This window comes from Octopus sinensis, linkage group LG7 (assembly GCF_006345805.1).
Source record: "Octopus sinensis linkage group LG7, ASM634580v1, whole genome shotgun sequence".
Classification (NCBI taxonomy): Eukaryota; Metazoa; Mollusca; class Cephalopoda; order Octopoda; family Octopodidae; genus Octopus; species Octopus sinensis.
Genome location: NC_043003.1, coordinates 53,394,719 through 53,413,894, shown reverse-complemented (window position 1 = coordinate 53,413,894; position 19,176 = coordinate 53,394,719). Strand labels below are relative to the sequence as shown.

At 37.2% G+C, this 19,176-nt stretch overlaps 1 protein-coding gene across 1 annotated transcript in view; it reads left to right on the top strand.

Moving 5' to 3' along the window:
- Nucleotides 1-18,540, top strand: part of LOC118764135 — a 51,231-nt gene extending 32,691 nt beyond the window's left edge. The window contains exons 2-5 of the mRNA XM_036504404.1: nucleotides 5,926-6,123; nucleotides 7,296-7,409; nucleotides 9,317-9,479; nucleotides 18,117-18,540. Of these exons, the coding sequence (XP_036360297.1) occupies nucleotides 5,926-6,123; nucleotides 7,296-7,409; nucleotides 9,317-9,318 (314 nt within the window). The 3' untranslated portion in view covers nucleotides 9,319-9,479; nucleotides 18,117-18,540. The remainder of the gene's footprint in view (nucleotides 1-5,925; nucleotides 6,124-7,295; nucleotides 7,410-9,316; nucleotides 9,480-18,116) is intronic.
- The last annotated feature ends 636 nt before the right edge of the window (nucleotides 18,541-19,176 follow it).

Below are 19,176 nucleotides of genomic sequence, written 5' to 3'. Positions count from 1 at the left end.
CCGATGGCACTCAGGTGTCGATGAATGGTTGAATGACCAATTCTAAGCTTCTCTGCTAGTTCCTCAACAGTTACGATGGCATTTTGTTCCACCGGGATTTGCAGGACACCCTCGTCAAGCTATACATATCTTCCAAGGCGAGGCTCGTCTTCTAGACTGTAGTTTCCGGCTCGGAATTTCTGGAACCACCGTTGACCCTGACTTATGCTTACAGTTCGATCCCCATATACTGCATTAATGTTCCTCGCACTTTCCGTTCTGCTGTTGCCTTTATTGAACTCATAAAGTAGAATATATCGAATATGCTCCTTTGTCGCTTTTATTATAGCTTTGAAAAAATAACTTAAAATCGATCTACTCTCTTCAAAACTTGTACAAAGAATAAGCACAAGGTAAAATTACTACCTGCTTTTAAAGTAAGTTGATGCAGGTAGTTTCTCTTGTCCCCCTCCGACGTTTTGTTCATGCAATTGAAAAAACCGCATTATTTATTGGGTGACACCGAGGTCGACTTTGCCTTTCATTCTTTCGGGGGTTCGATGAAATAAGTACCAGTTATGCACTGGGTTCAAAGTAATCGACTATCCCCCTACCCCCAAAATTTTCAAGGCCTTGTGCCTAGAGTAGATATAATTATTTATGGGATGATCCAGTATTGGTATGTATATATATATATATATATATATGTATCTTTAGTCTTTACTCCATTTTACTTGTTTCAGTCATTTGACTGTGATCATGCTGGAGTACCGCCTTTTAGTTGAGCAAATCGCCCCCAGGGCTTATTCTTTGTAAGCCTAGTACTTATTCTATCGGTCTCTTTTGCCGAACCGCTAAGTTACGGGGACGTAAACACACCAGCATCGGTTGTCAAGCGATGTTGGGGGGACAAACACAGACACACTAACATATGCACACACACACACACACACATATATATATACATATATACTACATATATATTTATAGATATATATATGTGTTTGTGTGTGTGTGTGTGTGTGTATTGTATATATATATATATATTATATATTGTGTGTATATATATATATATATATATATATATATATATGCACATATACAACATACAGATGTACACACATACGTACATATACTTATACACACACAAACATACGCAGATATATTTCCATATAAGTACATGTAAATATAGATGGTGTAATATAATATATTATAAACAATCTCTCCTGTTTTGTTTTCCGTTTTGTACTCTGTGACATAATCAACTGCGGATTCCAACCAAATGATACGTGGACTGTAAGACAAGTCCTCTTCCCAGTTTCCGTTCTGACATACGGGAATACACATGAAGTTCTAAATAAGGTCACTTGTTGTGCAATTTACATTTTAAATAGCTACACACACACACACACATACACACACACACTCCCCCCCCCACACACAGATATATATTTATATATAAATTTACACATTCATATATACATATATTCATATACACACGCAATCGTTATCGTAAACCTACATACTTATACATGCAAGCATGTAGGCATGTAAGTATGTGTGTTTTGTGTGTGTGTGGTGTGTGTGTGTGTGTGTGTGTGTGTGTGGTGTGTGTGTGTGTGGTGTGTGTGTGTGCGTGCGTGCGTGAGTGTTTGCTTGCATGTATACTGTACCTATATCCGGCACGGCAAGACTAAAAAGCCGTATCACTGTGATGTACGATGCAGAAAGTATTTTGACAACTTAAAAACTTAAGAAAAAAAGCGCATACTTACACACACACACACACACACACACCACACACACACAACACACACACACACACACAACACAACACACACACAAACACACACACACACACAAACACACACATTTTTATACTGTGTTTATTATATCAAAGCGCTATATAGATTCCTGTGGTGTAAAAAATCTGTCACACCGTGATAAGAATGTGCGCGTAGGTAGGGGAGATATATATAATATATATATTATATATATATATATATATATATATTATATATACAGAGAGAGAGAGAGAGAGAGAGAGAGAGAGAGAGAGAGAGAGAGAGAGAGAGAGAGAAATTCAAACGAATGCTATCGGTACGTGTACTCATGCACACTCTTGCACATACGTGCGTATATATATATTATAATATATATATATATATATATATATATATACACGTACATACGCACAGAAGACAATTAGCTGCGTATGTTTATTTGCGTGTGAGCATGGAAGGCAACTGTATATGTGCGTACGCTAGTAGCGTTCGATTGTGTGTGTGTATAAGTATGCGTGCACGTGCCTTTAGCGTTTGCTTGATTTTCTCTCTCAAGATTTGTCTCACGATTTAACGCATGCGTCTTAAAGCAAGTGTTTGTCGTGGAGATAGAAAATCTATTTATTATCAATATAGTAATAAACATGTTCCTAACCTTCTTTACAAAATATGTGTAACGGTATGTCTTAGATATGGATTTTCCCGAACTATCTATATACTAATATTCAAATAATATATATATATATATATATATATATATATATATATATAATATATATATATAATATAATATATATATATATATATATATATATATATATATATATAATTTTCAGAATGAGATAAAAGCTGTGAAGATTTTAGAACATTTATAAATAGGTCTTACAGCTGTTTCCGGGATATCTTATATACCCCTTCATCGGAGATGGTGTGAGACAGTGGTTAAGCTGGCAGAAACGTTAGCACGCCGGACGAAATGTGTGGCCGTATTTCGTCTGCTGTTACGTTCTGAGTTCAAATTCCGCCGAGGTCGACTTTGCCTTTCATCCTTTCGGGGTCGATAAATTAAGTACCAGTTACGCACTGGGGTCGATGTAATCGACTTGATCCGTTTGTCTGTCCTTGTCTGTCCCCTCTATGTTTAGCCCCTTGTGGGTAGTAAAGAAATAGGTTAAGCAATAGTTAATCTAGATAAGATATGAAATAGAGAGTGAAGTGGAGGAATGAAAATAGACGTGACATATGCAGGGATATTGTATCTGTAGTTCTATTATTTATGCAGAATGGTATATATATTAGATTCCCGTACCTTGTGATTAATTTCCAATAGTATTTAAAATTGGTTATTCCAAGCATAGAGTTTGTAAACGGTTTTATTGAAGCGATTCAATAAGATATCCCGGAAACAGCTGTAAGACCTTCTATTTATAAATGTTCTGAAATCTTTCACAGCCTTGGATTTTTATCTCATTCTGAAAATTTTTATATATATATATATACACATGGTGATATATGACCTACGTTGGACTCCTTATTCGCATAACCACCGAACCTGGAGCTTAACTATAGTCTGTCCATAGCACTTACTCAGCATTACCTGACACCTTTGGGTTTTATTGATACCATTATCTCTCATAACCCTCCTCTCTCTCTCTCTCCTCTCTCTCTCTCTCTCTATATATTATATATATATATATATATATATATATAATATATATATATATTATATATATAATATATATATATATGTCGCCATGATAGATCGTTAGCCACTACACACATTTTTTTTATCCTTGTTTTTTTCTGTGTCCCTTTCTGTAGAAGAACGTAGGGTCGAAACGTAAAAGACTTTTTCCATTCCTGAGCGTTATACAAATACATCTGTTTGTTTTGTACACCACCTATCTTCGTCTTTTGTTTTTTTCGTAAACTCTCCCTATATATGTATAAACATAGAAAAATTACTACAAATTGGTTTCAGTAGTCTCAAAACATGTAAAAAGCTTATAGTATTGAATAATAAATGTCTGTATTAATTCGAAATAGGAAAAGTTCACTGAAGATAATGCAGAATTTGGACTACTTCATCAGGTGAATTTGATAAATGCACTTCGATTTTAATATACTTTCTCGACTTTTCAATGTTTATAGCTAAAAAAAAATTCATAATTTTTCTACATCATTTATGTCTCTATATTCTCCTTATTCTTTTCGCATGTATATTATTATATACGCTATGTGGTTTATGCTATAACAAACCAAGGAGCTTTTTCATGAATACTATCGGATTACTTGAATCCATATATCGTAACATATATATATATTTGTTTCGAATTTGTGTGAATGTGCATAGATTAATATATCAGTTGAATAAAGATAAAAAATGGTTTGGTTTTCACGTTTTTATTATGGTATTTTGACATTAATGTATATATATATATATATATATTATATATATATATATATATATATATATATATATATATATATATTGTAATGTACATAAGGTTAAATTAGCGCTTTCATACATAGAGTAATCATCAGATTTCAAATTTGTTTAACTGACAGTTGAGTTTTTGACAACTTTAGCACCTCTTAGAACGCTGAATTTTTAGAATACGGTTTTGACCAATCCGCATGCAGCTTCAACGTTACGGTTTGCCAGGCGTACCGATATTCTATAATTTGTTTATATCTATATGCTAGAGATATTTTTTTAATCCACATCATTAACTGGTTGTTATATTATTGTTGTTATTTCCGTTCAGTACAGGTTTGAACGTTTTAATAAACCATTTTTTTTTATCGTTCTCCCAACCTCTTTTATATCATATAGTTTGTGGAAAGGAAAAATTAGAAACACTTCTATCAGTGGAATTTGTTGCCTGTGGGCTCGTGATCGTCCCGATAATGCATTCCCTGTCTCGCCTATATATAATTCATCGCAATTCGGGCATTTAATGCAGCAGATCAAATTTCTTCTTTTGCAGTTCATATCTGCATTTGCAAAACGCATAGCCTTCATAGTGTGATGTAGTGATCTAGTGCCCAAAAGAGGCTGCACTTCATGTCAATTCTACTGTCTTCTTCAAGATTCCGGGTAACATACCCATGCATGTTCTTTTTTGTATGCTGAGTGCTTTCCATCCCAGTCTTCTCTGAGGTGAGAGAGCCCAGCTGTTTTGGGGGTGTTTAGATCATACATATGTATGTATGTAGTATGTATGTATGTATGTATGTATGTATGTATGTATGTATGTATGTATGTATGCAAGTATGTATGTACGCACGTACGCACGCACACACACATAGTACATATATACATATGTATGTATTATTCTTTTCTTTTATTTGTTTTAGTCATTTGACTGCGGCCATGCTCGAGCCAATCGATCCAGGACTTATTCTTTGTAAGCCTAGTACTTATTCTATCGGTTTCTTTTGCTGAAATGCTAAGTTACAGGGACGTAAACACACCAGCATCGGTTGTCAAGCGACGTTGGGGGACAAACAAAGACACACAAACATATATATATATATATTTGTTGAAATAGAAAGATGAATTTTCTTGTTACAGATTATTCAAAAGTTTAACCGATACCTGGGTAGCAAAAATCACAGCAGAAAATACACGGTTGGAGATAAGACCATTTGGTGTTGCAACCGTGCGTTGGTGCGGATAATTGAAGTTTAATATTATTATTGAATGGAAGAAATGGAGTTGAACGAAGATTGTACAGAATTCCTTTTATTACATTCTACACATGTTTCAAAGGCCACAAATTTCCACAAATTTCCACAAATTTCAAAGGCCACAAATTAATCAGAATTTGGAAATTTGTGGCCTTTGAAACATGTGTAGAATGTAATAAAAGGAATTCTGTACAATCTTCGTTCAACTCCATTTCTTCCATTCAATAATGATATATATATATATATATATATATATACACACGACGGACTTCTTTCAGTTTCCGTCTACCAAATCCACTCACAAGGCTTTGGTTGACCCGAAGCTATAGTAGAAGACACTTGCCCAAGGTGCCTCGCAGTGGGACTGAATCCGCAACCATACCATGTGGTTGGTAAGAAAGCTACTTACCACACAGCCACTCCTGCTGTATGTATATTTTGAGCACATTTTTCATTCATTTATTGGCAGATCACCTATGTCCAAAGCCGTTGATTCCTGACAATGGCTATATTCTCGGCAAAAATTACAACTCCGGATCGACGGTCTACATAAGATGCAGACGCAACTATTACCTTGTTGGTCCATCACAGATGAAATGCCGAACGATACACTATTTGTTCAAGACGATAGTCAAGTGGGATTCACCAGGACAGCGCTATTGTAAAAGTAAGAATTTTTAGTCTATTATTTTTTATCTTTTACTTGTATCAGTTATTGGATTGCGGCCTTGCTGGAGCACAGCTTGTAGTGTTTAGTCGAACAAACTGACCCTAGTATTTAACTTTAACTCCTGTATTTATTCTATCAATTAATTTAGCCGAACCACTAAGTTATGGGGACGAAAACAGACCAACGTCCCCATAGTTTAGCGGTTCAGCTATAGTGGTTGGAGTGTTATTGAACATGGGTCTGCTCGTTCAGAGCTAGACAATGACACCAGCATCAAGAAGTTCATGGTAAGATGTCTTAAACAAGGAAGGGTTCACTGAATAACGTAATCCGAAAAAAAAAAAAATTCCCAAAATACTGAAAAGTCATGGATGGAAAACTTTCGATCGTAGTTTTGTTCAATCTTTGTTGCCAAGGAATAAATAGCAAGAGGTTAATGACAATAGTTCTTCAATTAAAAAATACAATTATACAGTAATCCCTCGCTATATCGCGGTTCATCTAACTCTATTACTCATTTACTTGTTTCAGTCATTTGACTGCGGCCATGCTGGAGCACCGCCTGTAGTCGAATCAAATCGACCCCAGGACTTATTCTTTGTAAGCCTAGTACTTATTCCATCGGTCTCTTTTGCCGATTGACAAGCATCGGTTGATAAGCGATGTTGGGAGGACAAACACAGATATACAACACACACACACACACACACACACATATATATATATATATACATATATACGACTGGCTTCTTTCAGTTTCCGTCTACCAAATCCACTCACAAGGCTTTGGTCGGCCCGAGTCTATAGTAGAAGACACTTGCCCAAGGTGCAACGCAGAGGGACTGAACCCGGAACCATGTGGGTCGTAAGCACACAGCCACTCCTGCGCAAGCTTACGTCGATTCCTCTGTAGTGTTATTTTGCCTTTATAATAAACTAAATGTATACAAATTATGAAAATAATAATAAAATATATACAGTACAGTACTGTTTCTACTTCGCGGATTTTCACCTATCACGGGATTTCTTGGAACGTAACACTCGCGATAGTCAAGGAATTACTGTAATAAGTTGTCAACAATAAATTCTAAAAACAATTTTATCGATTAAATGCTTGTAATGACCGTGGAATATTTATTCTTATTTATTCTAATTACTATTATTTCCAGAATATCCTCTGCGGGATCAGATGAAACCAATATATCCGTACTCACTGCATACTTCCAGATCTCAGCCAATATTAGTTTTTTGGGGAAAGTCTTTACCGTGGCGTCTTTATTTTTGTAAGTAAACATCACTTCTGGAGTAAACTAATCTTTATATTGAGATTAATTATTAAATAATTATAAGATTAATAGGGTATATGATACATGTAGAAGATATTTTTCCATAGAATTTAAAATAGTAGAATTTTTCTTTAATACACATATCAAGTTTAGTTGTTTACAATTTTAGTAATAACTTTTCTGCTTCTACCGCCATTCTCTTTTACTCAACATTTGCTCTATTTTGCTTAACTTTAGTAATGCAAGCACACGTTGCCCGAATCAACTCAGTTAAAACAGAAGTACTGCTCATATAGAAAACATTATCGTACCTCATCCCCTCTGGACATGAGCAGCGCGCAATTAGTCTCAGCGATCACCTAAAAACTCTGCGTTTCTTAACAATAGGAATCTTTCATGGCAAATGAACGCCATTTTTGTAGCTAAGACTGCATCTTAAAGACTTGCCTTTCTCTTCCGTGTCAGTAAATACTTCAGCCCCTTAACGATTATTGGCTTTCCTCAAAGCTCAGGCGAGACCATCAATGGTGTATGTCTCCACATCTCATCTTTGCTGTGGAAAGAAAGCCTTGCGGTAGTGTGTAGCTTTCTACCCTTGACGGCCATGGACATTTTCTGCCGTCTGGCAGATTGATCAGATCCGGAATAAATTGTATAAGTTTCTTGATCCGTTTGAATAAATATATCCATCCCTTGACTTAACAGTTAAGTGTCTCCTTGATCTGCAAATCCATATCTTTTTAGGTCTTTAAATTCGCCGTCAAAAAGTTCAGAATTCACTCCGATGTGGTGAAAATTTTACAAAGCCGACTTACCTCAGAAGATGCTCGTTGCTTAAATAACAAAATAATACCACAAAAACTAAAATTATTTTCTTTGAAGCAGCAAAATTCTCCCCGAAACGACATCTTTCACTTGCAAATATAGCAATAATTGTTTTAAATTTTGGCAGAAGACAGTATTTTCAGGGCAGGGTGTAAGTCGATTATATCGATCTCAACTTGTACATTATTTTATCGAACCCGAAAGGATGAAAGGCAAAGTTGATCTCGGCAGGATTTGTGCTCAGAACGTCAAAAGCCGGTTGAAATGCCGCTAAGCAATCTGTCCGACGTGCTAACGACTCTGCTAGCTCAGCGCTTTAATAAACTTTTCTGCTATAGGCATAAGGCCTGGAATGTTTGGGGAGGGGGCCAGTCGATTAGATCGACCCTAGTACGCAACTGGTACTTAATTTATCGATCCCGAAAGGAGGAAAGGCAAAGTCGACCTCGGCGGTATTTGAACTTAGAATGTAACGGCAGGCGAAATACCGCCAAGCATTTTGTCCAGCGCGTTAACGATTCGGCTAGCTCGCCGCTTTTCACCGCCTTAATAATAATAATTATGATGTTGTCTCTCGTGGTCCGAGAGAGAGGATGCTGCAATTTTTAACTGAACAATCTACTCAAATGATTTTGTTTATAGCAATCACATGTATGCATTTTATTTGATCTCATTCTATCCATCAAATCGACGTTGCTTGGACAGATACACGGTGTACTACACGTCAACCGTGTCGAAATGATCGAAGAGCAACGTGAGATGAAGTAAGTGTTTTACACCAGAACACGACACACCGCTCGGTCTAAGATGAAACTACAAGCCCCCAACCTTATTACCTTTATTGACAAAATCAAAAGATTTAATGAGATGTGTCAATTAACAAATAACTGATTTTGTTAAGTTTTCATAATTACAAGCCAAGCAATCTCATTTCATAATTATGGGTTTTTGTGTATATAAACAGTTAAAATTATTTTAAGAATAGCAAGGAATTTCAATGCTCTTTGCTTTATATTATATTATACTATATTATATTATATTATATTATTTTATATTATATTATATTAATATATTTTCAGGAGAAAATGTCTGGCACCCACAGATGGTATATTCTATGTAAAAAAAAGCAATGTATATTCTGCAATAGTGTTAAGTTCATGAAGTTCACAAATTTGCAGCATGAATTGACAATTTTAGATGTAGAACACATGAAAAAACAAAAGAACCTTCGTTGGAATTACGGTGAGTCCATCATTTTGAAAGAGATGTTCAAATTCCGCCGAGGTCGACTTTTGCCTTTTAGCCTTTCGGGGGTGGATAAATTAAGTACCAGTTGCATACTGGGGTCTAATCGACTGCCCCCCCCCTCAGATTTCGGGCTTTGTGCCTAGAGTAGAAAAGATAAGATAAGTTTAGGAAATGCTGTAGGGTAGCCGAGTATGGGAGGAGAGGTGAGGATGAGGCCTACCTAGGGAGACGCGTTTATGGGGACAGTGTAATTCGGTGTAGCCTTGGGGACTGGGTGGGCGTGAAACTCAAGAGCTATCCCGGGTGGTGTACAATCTTGCTATTTCATTGAAGAGGCATATTGGGTGAAAAGTAAGTTTATCGAGTTGAGAGAGAGAGAGAGAGAGAGAGAGAGAGAGAGAGAGAGAGAGAGAGAGAGAGAGAGAGGATGGGCAAAAATGGGAGAGAAAAGTGGGGGAGAGAGAGAAGGCGGGGAGAGAATATTAAGTAAAATAAAGTTGGGTTAAGGAAATTGAAAAATTGATAGCAATAAATCTCCACTTGAAACGAAAGACACTATAATTTGTAATACCTACTTCTTGTATACAAGATGGATTTTTATCCGATGAAAGACGAGTTATTCTCATTCAGGCGAATGTCTTCCTAATCGCAATGAGAAAAGTATTGTAATTCTAATCTTAAGAGGCGTTGTAAATTCAATATTCATAGACGTAATGTAAAAATACAGACGAAATAATGATATAGTTTTGAAGATGCCGGAATGAATAATACTTATTGTAACTAACATGGCATGTTGAGACACTTACCGCTAGTCGCTTACTGTGTTGGTAAACCTACACAAATGCTACCATGACTTTTATTTCGTCATGACTTTAAAAAAAAAAATTCATATTTTTTAATGAAATTTTCTGCAAATACCATTCAGTTGCTGCAGGTCCGAGTACATCGGAATTAAGGCGTGGGGAGAGGAGTTTTAGATAATTCACAGGAGTTGACCTTCACATAACATTCAGAAAAATGGATGTTTTTATTATGAAATTTTCTGTAAATTCCTTTCAGATAGTGTAGGTTACGATTATATCGGAATTTAATTTCAGAAAAGAAAGAAAAAAAAAAGTGGTAGGTGTACATACATACATACTGATACACATCTCATATATATCTACAAAATGAAATTATGCTATGAGTGTCAGTATGTACGTGTGTGCATCCCCCATTTTTTACTTCCACATTAAATTCCGATATAATCGCAATGTACACTTTCTGAAATGATGTCTGTAGAAAAAAATATCAATCTTTCAGTTTTTTTTTCTGAAAGTTATGAGGAAACAAAGCGGAGATAGGAGCTAACTTGTGTAGGTATACAGCAGTGTCTTTATTTTCTTTCGCAAACAAAGAAGCATGTTTTACTGTATGAGAATAAACTTAGTTAAAAGAAAGCGGAGAGAAATTGACGCACGTTAGTACCAAGAATGCGAAACAATTTTTTTACAAGAAGAAGACTGCGATGGCAACTGATTAAATATTCATCTCCCATACCTGACTTTTATGGATTACACACACACACACACACACACACACACACACACACACACACATATATACATATATATATGGGTCAGTGTGTGTGCGCATATACATGTATGTATGTACATATGTATGCATATATATATATATATATATATATATATATATATATGTATATATACTCTTTTATTTGTTTTAGTCATTTGACTGCAACCATGCTGCAGCATCGCTTTTAGTCGAGCAAATCGCCCCCAGGACTTATTCTTTGTAAGCCTAGTACTTATTTTATCCGTCTCTTTTGCCGAACGGCTAGTTTACGGGAACGTAAACACACCAGCAAGCGACGGGGACAAACACGCATACACAAACATACACATACGCACACACACGCACACAAACACGCACACACACACGATGGGCTTCTTTCCGTTTCCGTCTACCAAATCTACTCACAAGGAGCTATGTGGTTGGTAAGCAAGCTACTTGCCGCACAGCCACTCTTGCGCTTATATATAATATATATATATATATATATATATATATACATATATATACATATATATATATATATATATATATATATATATATATATCATAATGCATGTAATATTTCTGCTATACAAATTATTAGATTAGTTTATGAAGTAAATTTTTGTCATCTGCTAAACATTACAAGGGAAGTAACTATGTGTAAGAGTTATGTCCCTTTGATTGAAAATATTAACTTTTTCATCACAAACTACAATAGTTAATTGATATTTCTGCATTTTAAAAACGTTAAGTAAATAAATGTATTTAAGCACATTGAAAAATGTATTTACGTTCGTCAAAAACATTGAATGAGCAAGCGGAACATTACACAAACCCTAGGAACTGCTTCATATAAAGAGGGTGACAAGGGTTGTCAAACACACACATACTTAAAGAGAGAAAGAGAGAAAGAGTGAGAGAGGTAGAGAGAGAGAGGAGGGAGTGGGTAGTCGAGTCGAAATAGTGAAAAGTACAGGGGCGAGAAGGAACAGTGATGAATTGGAAGAGAAAACTTCTACAGATATAATTTTTTCTATCATTCACTTGTTTCGGCATTTAACTCCTTTGTTTTATATTAGCGTCTTTTGCAGAACCGATAAGTTACGGGAACGTAAACAAAACAGCACCAGTTTTCAAGTGTTGGATAGAGGGGGGAGGCAAACGCATAATAACACACATACACAGAAACACACACACGCACACATAAACACACACACACACACACACACGCACACATAAAGACACACACCACACACACACACACACACACACACAGAATTGACTTCCGAACAGTTTCCGTCAACTAAACTCACTCACAAGGCACTAGTTGACCCGGGGTTATAGTAGAAGATACTTGTGTAAGGTACCCGGCAGTGGGACTCAACTCGAACACATATGGCTGCAAAGCGGGCTTCTTAACAGCTAGTATAAACAGAAAAAAGAAGAAAAAACTGAGTAGATAAGTGTTGTTTAGTCTCAGTTGAGTAGACTCATGATATTTTAGTATGCCAACCGTGACCATTCCAGCTTTTTTTTTTTTATAGTATCTAGGACTACTTTATCTAAAGTCGCTTTCTCCTTTTTAAGATTAGCTCACAGATTTTTAATTATTTATTTTAACTAAACAGTTTGAAACTTCGTATACTGTTGTAATTTCTCAAGCTGAACATGGTTTACTTTCAACATTTTTGACAAAATTTTGTATTTTAGAAGTTATTTCGTGAGAATGATGTCGTATTTGGCTACTAAGTATCTAGAGCGAAGATTTAGAGCAGTGGTTGTCAGCCGGAATCCACATGGCCCTTAGTGAGGGCCCATGTAAAATTTTGTTGTTAAAAAATGATGTGCAATAAATTGATTATATTTCTACAATACACAAAATATGAAAATTTTTTTTACAATTCCTAATAATATTTAATTGTAAAAATATAATAGGATTTTATAAACAGCGAATGGCTAGGAGCGTCCACACTACTAACATTGGAATCAAAGGAGATCCATAGGTAAAAAATGATTGACAGTGGCTGTGTGGTAAGTAGCCTGCTTACGAACCACATGGTTCTGGGTTCAGTCCCACTGTGTGGCACCTTGGGCAAGTGTCTTCTACTATAGCCTCGGGCCGACCAAAGCCTTGTGAGTGGATTTGGTAAACGGAAACTGAAAGAAGCCCGTCGTATATATATATATATATATATATATATATATATGTATGTATGTATGTAAGTGTGTGTGTGTGTGTGTGTGTGTGTGTGTGTGTGTGTGTGTGTGTGTTTGTTTGAGTGTATGTGTTTGTCCCCCCAACATCGCTTGACAACCGATGCTGGTGTGTTTACGTCTCCGTAACTTAGCAGTCCGGCAAAAGAGACGGATAGAATAAGTACTAGGCTTACAAAGAATAAGTCCTGGGGTCGATTGGCTCGACTAAAGGCGTTGCTTCAGCATGGCCATAGTCAAATGACTGAAACAAGTAAAAGAGTAAAAGAGCTAACCGGCTCCATTGCTCATGGCGAATAATGAAAGATCTTTGATGAAATAGGGATTTGAAGAATTGGATAACTAAGAAACAGAGAGAATTCCACATACACATACGCACGAAGAAATATGTGTTTGCTCATACGCACACACAGCTCAAACACACACTCACATATAAATACATGCATCTATGAACACTCACACACATACTCTCATACACACATACTCTTTTACTCTTTTACTTGTTTCAGTCCTTTGACTGCGGCCATGCTGGAGCACCGCCTTTAGTCGAGCAAATCGACCCCGGAATTTATTCTTTGTAAGCCCAGTACTTATTCTATCGGTCTCTTTTGCCGAACCGCTAAGTGACGGCGACGTAAACACACCAGCATCGGTTGTCAAGCAATGCTAGGGGGACAAACATAGACACACAAACATGCACACACACACACACACATATATATATATATACATATATACGACGAGCTTCTTTCAGTTTCCGTCTATCAAATCCACTCACAAGGCTTTGGTCGGCCCGAGGCTATAGTAGAAGACACTTGCCCAAGATGTCACGCAGTGGAACTGAACCCGGAACCATGTGGTTGGTAAGCAAGCTACTTACCACACAGCCACTCCTGATTAAATTGTTTTATGCATACACGTACACGCGAATGCATTGACGCGCAACTTGTGCAGGCAGGCAGAATTTACATGCATGCACCAGGTTGCACGCTGACACGTGCAAACTATGCATGCACACTCGCATATGCACAAATGGACTAATGCACGTGCACATGCACGTTTAACTATATGTCCTTGTGTGCACGCACACTTAAACACATGCACGTATGCATGCAAATGCACATTATTGCATACATGCGTAAAGGCATGCACTGATGCACAACACTCACGTTTAAACGCCACACATATATATATGCATGCATACACACACAAACACACACAGGTATACTCTTTAGCACAGGCCCACACATAACAGATGTACACACATAACAGATGTAACACACATAACAGATGTACACGCGCGTTTAACTGTATGCATACAATCGTAAACACATGCATGCACGCGCGCGCTGAACTATATGCATATATGCATAAGCACACACACACACACATACACACACACACACACATACACACACACACAACACACACATACACACTGATATACACTTAAACACACGCCCATATGTTCGCGCACACAAAACAGACACACACGCCCTAAACTGTATGCATGTATGCATAAACCCATACACGCACACGCGCGCTTAACCATACGCATGTAAGCATAAGAACACACACACACACACACACACACACACACACATACTCTCTCTCTTTCTCTTTCTCTCTCACACACATACATACACACACACACACACACACACACACACACACACTCATGGCCGCACGTAGTGCTTTCTTAAGGTAGATGTTACGGGTGCTGCAACCCTGGGGCTTAGAAGGCCTTTGGGCTCATGAATCCCTTGTGTGGGAACCATATGAGAGCATATAGTTTAACATGGGCTGGGATGGGTGAACTATTTTTATGATACAACACCTACACCCATAACCCTACACCCATAAGTTAAAACACTTCTTATTTTTAGCAGAAATTAAAAATCCTGGTGAGGCTTGTGCTGTTAACCTCAAAATACTTTTCATCAATTTGATACCAATTTCGTATCAAATTGATGCTGAAGCTTTTCATGTGTAAAAAAAGCTTTTCGTGTTTCTAACATATTAAAGTAAAAGTTTTGTTTAATAGAAATATAATATTCTGTTGTGTCTGGGGAGAGTCATTTTCTTTTTGTACCTTATAATTTAACACACTCTCCGGTAAAATTTCCACTTATTTCTTATTTTTATTTTCCTAAAATTTTCGTTGCGTCTTGCAACCTTTTCAGTATTCTTGACTCTCAAGACTATTGAGAGATGCAACGAAAATTTTAGGAAATTAAAAATTTTAGGAAAATAAAAATAAGAAATAAGTGGAAATTTTTACCGGTGAGTGTGTTAAATTATAAGGCACAAAAAGAAAATGACTCTCCCCAGACACAACAGAATATGCTTCAACACACGAACTCATATAAAGAATCTTGCAAACCAAATCCAAAAACGAAATAGAAATATAATATTTGTATAGTAAATACTGCAGACAGGGATTAACTTTGTTGTGTTGATTGTTTACTGAAAATAATTTGAATTAGAGGGGAAATTATTTTGCTTGCTTCAATCTGTGTAGTGTATGTTGAGGTCATTACAGCAATGCGGTTTGTTGGAATACCCTGAGAGGGCTTAGAACTGATTTAACCAACTCCACTATCGCAGGCTATAGCGTAGTTAGTGAGGTGAGGGTCAGTACGACCTGGGCAATGCACTTTTCGGTCTGTTGTAAAAGCATGTATAAACTTAGAAGGGTGGGGTGTAAAACTTAAGGGCTGCTTCGGGTGGCACACATTCTAGCTATGCCAGGTACATCGTCTAGCGTAGTAGCGTTTAAACTCAAAAAGAGGTCAGAAGTTTAGCATTTGAATATGCGTGTTGCTTGAAAATACAACAGTCTTGGGTAGAGAATGAAAGTGCAGGCAAACATTAGTTGCATTATTTTCTTAAGAAACATGAGAACAGGATAATAGAAACCATTTAAATGCGCAGGGGCGGGGAAGACAATGATGGGTGCAATTTGCACGAAAGAAAGATGCACACTATTATGTTGCTCAGGTTAATGAAATGAACGAAAATGACGAAGTAACCAACAGAATGTTCAAACGTGTTCCGAGAAAAAATCCACAATGTCACATAATGTTGAAATATGCACACCAGAGCATGAGTACATTATTTTAATCTGCCTTCTCCGTACAACAGTAAGCGAACAGTGTTCAACGCAAACTTGTGTTTTATATTGATTTATCGGATGGCAAATCAAACAATATACAATGACATGTAGACAGTGGTGTAACAACAATGTGTGCCGCTCGTGACAGCCCTTGGGTTTTCTGCTCTCGCCCTCTGCACAGGCTTATAGAGTAGAGCCAAAAGCGTCACCTCCATAAAAACATCGCCCAGAGTAGGCAACCCCCGCCATGCCCCACCATCAGCTCGCTACTACGAGGGTGTGCTGAAAAGTCCCTGACTTTAAGGGTATTTCGAAAGGCCTGGTTGGAGGACCAACCTTCCGAGTTCTTTTACAGGGCTTAGAAAAACTGAAGGACCACTGTAATAGGCGTGTGAATCTGAGAATGTTGAATAGAATCATAATTAACTGATCCTTCTGTATTTTCTTTTACCCAAAGCCATGAACTTTTACATGTACCCCTCGTACATGTAAACCAATAAACCTTATTTATAAGCGACAAACCAAATAGACAATCATGCCTAGTTGAAATTCATCCCACCCCTTCATCTTCTTTGCCCACTTATTCCGGACGATTGTTGGGGTCATGGGGGAAGAGTCCGCAAGTACGTCTTCCATCGGGTCTTATGAGAAGCAACAATCTCCAGTTGTTCCAGATGAACCCCCAAGCGAGACTAACCGAGCCCATGGATGTTATCCAATCATCTTGCTCGTGGGGTCCCTCTGAAGTTGAAGTTACCTGATAAAATACATAACTGTAATTGAAACTGGAAATGATGCCAATATAATTTTTGAAATATCCTATAGTTACTGGTGTGTTTCAACATATTCCAGAATATATTCCAACTTTTCCCGTTTTTGGGAACATTCACAGTTAGGTCATAAAAGTGCTGGTTTTCAGAAATCTTTCTGAGCCTCCGTTGAGCTTATTTGCTGTCTTTGCCCTACATATTTATCATATTTTTAGTGCATTAAAGCATTAATATAACTCCAACTTCGCATATAAGACCCAGGATGATAATTTGAAACTTTTAGGGAAAAAAGTGCGACTTATGTGACATCAGATATATTATATCAATGACAATATAGTAGATTTATTAATATAACCATACTTCGAAAAGTAGAAATATGAATATTTCTAAGTCTCTCTAAAGGAGACTACGGCAGCGGTACTGGATATCAATAGTTATAGCCAAACTAACATGGTAGTCTAGAAAAATAGGACGAATGCTGCTGTTGATTAGCTCCAAGAGGCCATCGACTCTAGCTATGAGACTCACGAACCTTTGTCCATTATAACCTTCGGACAGGGGAGGTTCGCCGCTTCCCCTTGCTGGTCTAGCATCTACAGACTAGTTTTAGGGTATTTGCCCCTTATCAATGTAGAGTAGCCGAACCAGGCAGGTGTCGCTACTGACCGTCTGTTCGAAAACCAGTGGATGTATTCCACTGACTTTTAGGTAAATAATCCTTCGAACAGACGGTCAGTAGCGATAATGAACACAGGTTCGTGTGTCACATAGCTAGCTAGAGGCGGCCTCTTGAAGCTAATCAACGGCACATTCGTCCTATTTTTCTGAACTGCCATGTTAGCTTGCCGATAACTATTAATAGAACCATAGTTCGAAAAGTATTTTTATGATATGTGTTTCAACTAATCCCACCTTCTGCTATGCTCTTCTTCAAATTTAAAATATACTCTAAAAGTATCTTCGTTTCTTTTGCAGTTTCTGACACTACAACATCCAAAACATACAAAATCGATGTCCTTCAGCATAACCACGACCTGCACAATATATTCGTTCACTTTTTGTGCCCCGACCTACGATCAACAATTATTTTGTCTCAGAAGTGCAATCGAATTTCATCAAAAAGTTCTTTGATTTGTGGCTCTTAGTGACAATTATGTATTTCCCAAATATTCGACACAGTATACTTGACTAAATTTCTGTGTCATCACTTAATAACTATTTCTTAATATTTTACAGTATTCGGTGGCATAAAAGATACACAGGTGTATTAGACGTGCCCCGATTTCAGTAGCGCGTATTCAGGAAACATGTTTTTAGTGCATTATACCATGTAATGTAGGCCCAAATTCGCATGTAGGATCCACGGTGATATTTTTAGAGACAAAGTAAAAACAAAGAAAGTGCGTCTTATGTGCTATCAAATACAGTAGATGAGTCAGTATGGAGCAGATTGAAGTTACACATGAAATGTCATGTAAAGCCTAAATTGTTTAGAAATTATCCGTTAACAAAGACAATTAACAACTGGATATGTGGAAACTATAATGCAAAAGAGGCTTTAGATCATCAGTAGCATTTCATTACAGAAAATAAGGTAATATGCATTAATACAATCAGACAATCACCACCTGAGATTTCTTCATGGGTATGGTCCATCATCCTTTTTTGACTTCACCAAAGTGATTTTGAAATGGACTGAAATGTGCTCCAGTGAATATATATATATATATTGAAAGTTACCCCAACAGTAGAACGGGGCGCCATTGCATGGTGCCAAAGATCCTAACATCACCATCAAAATACAGGACCAGATGCTGCAACAGCTTGGGTTTCAGGGCACCACAGCTCTTCAATATCCTTCCTAAGTGCCTGAGAAACCTGCATGGTGTGGATGTGGGTTTCTTTAAAACTAAACTGGATCTCTTCTTGTCAGGGGTTCCAGATGAATCTACCCCTCGGTAGGAAACACTGATGCGGGCAGCGGCGTCGAACTCCCTTGTTGACCAAGTCCCACGTATCAGAGGTGGTTTCACAT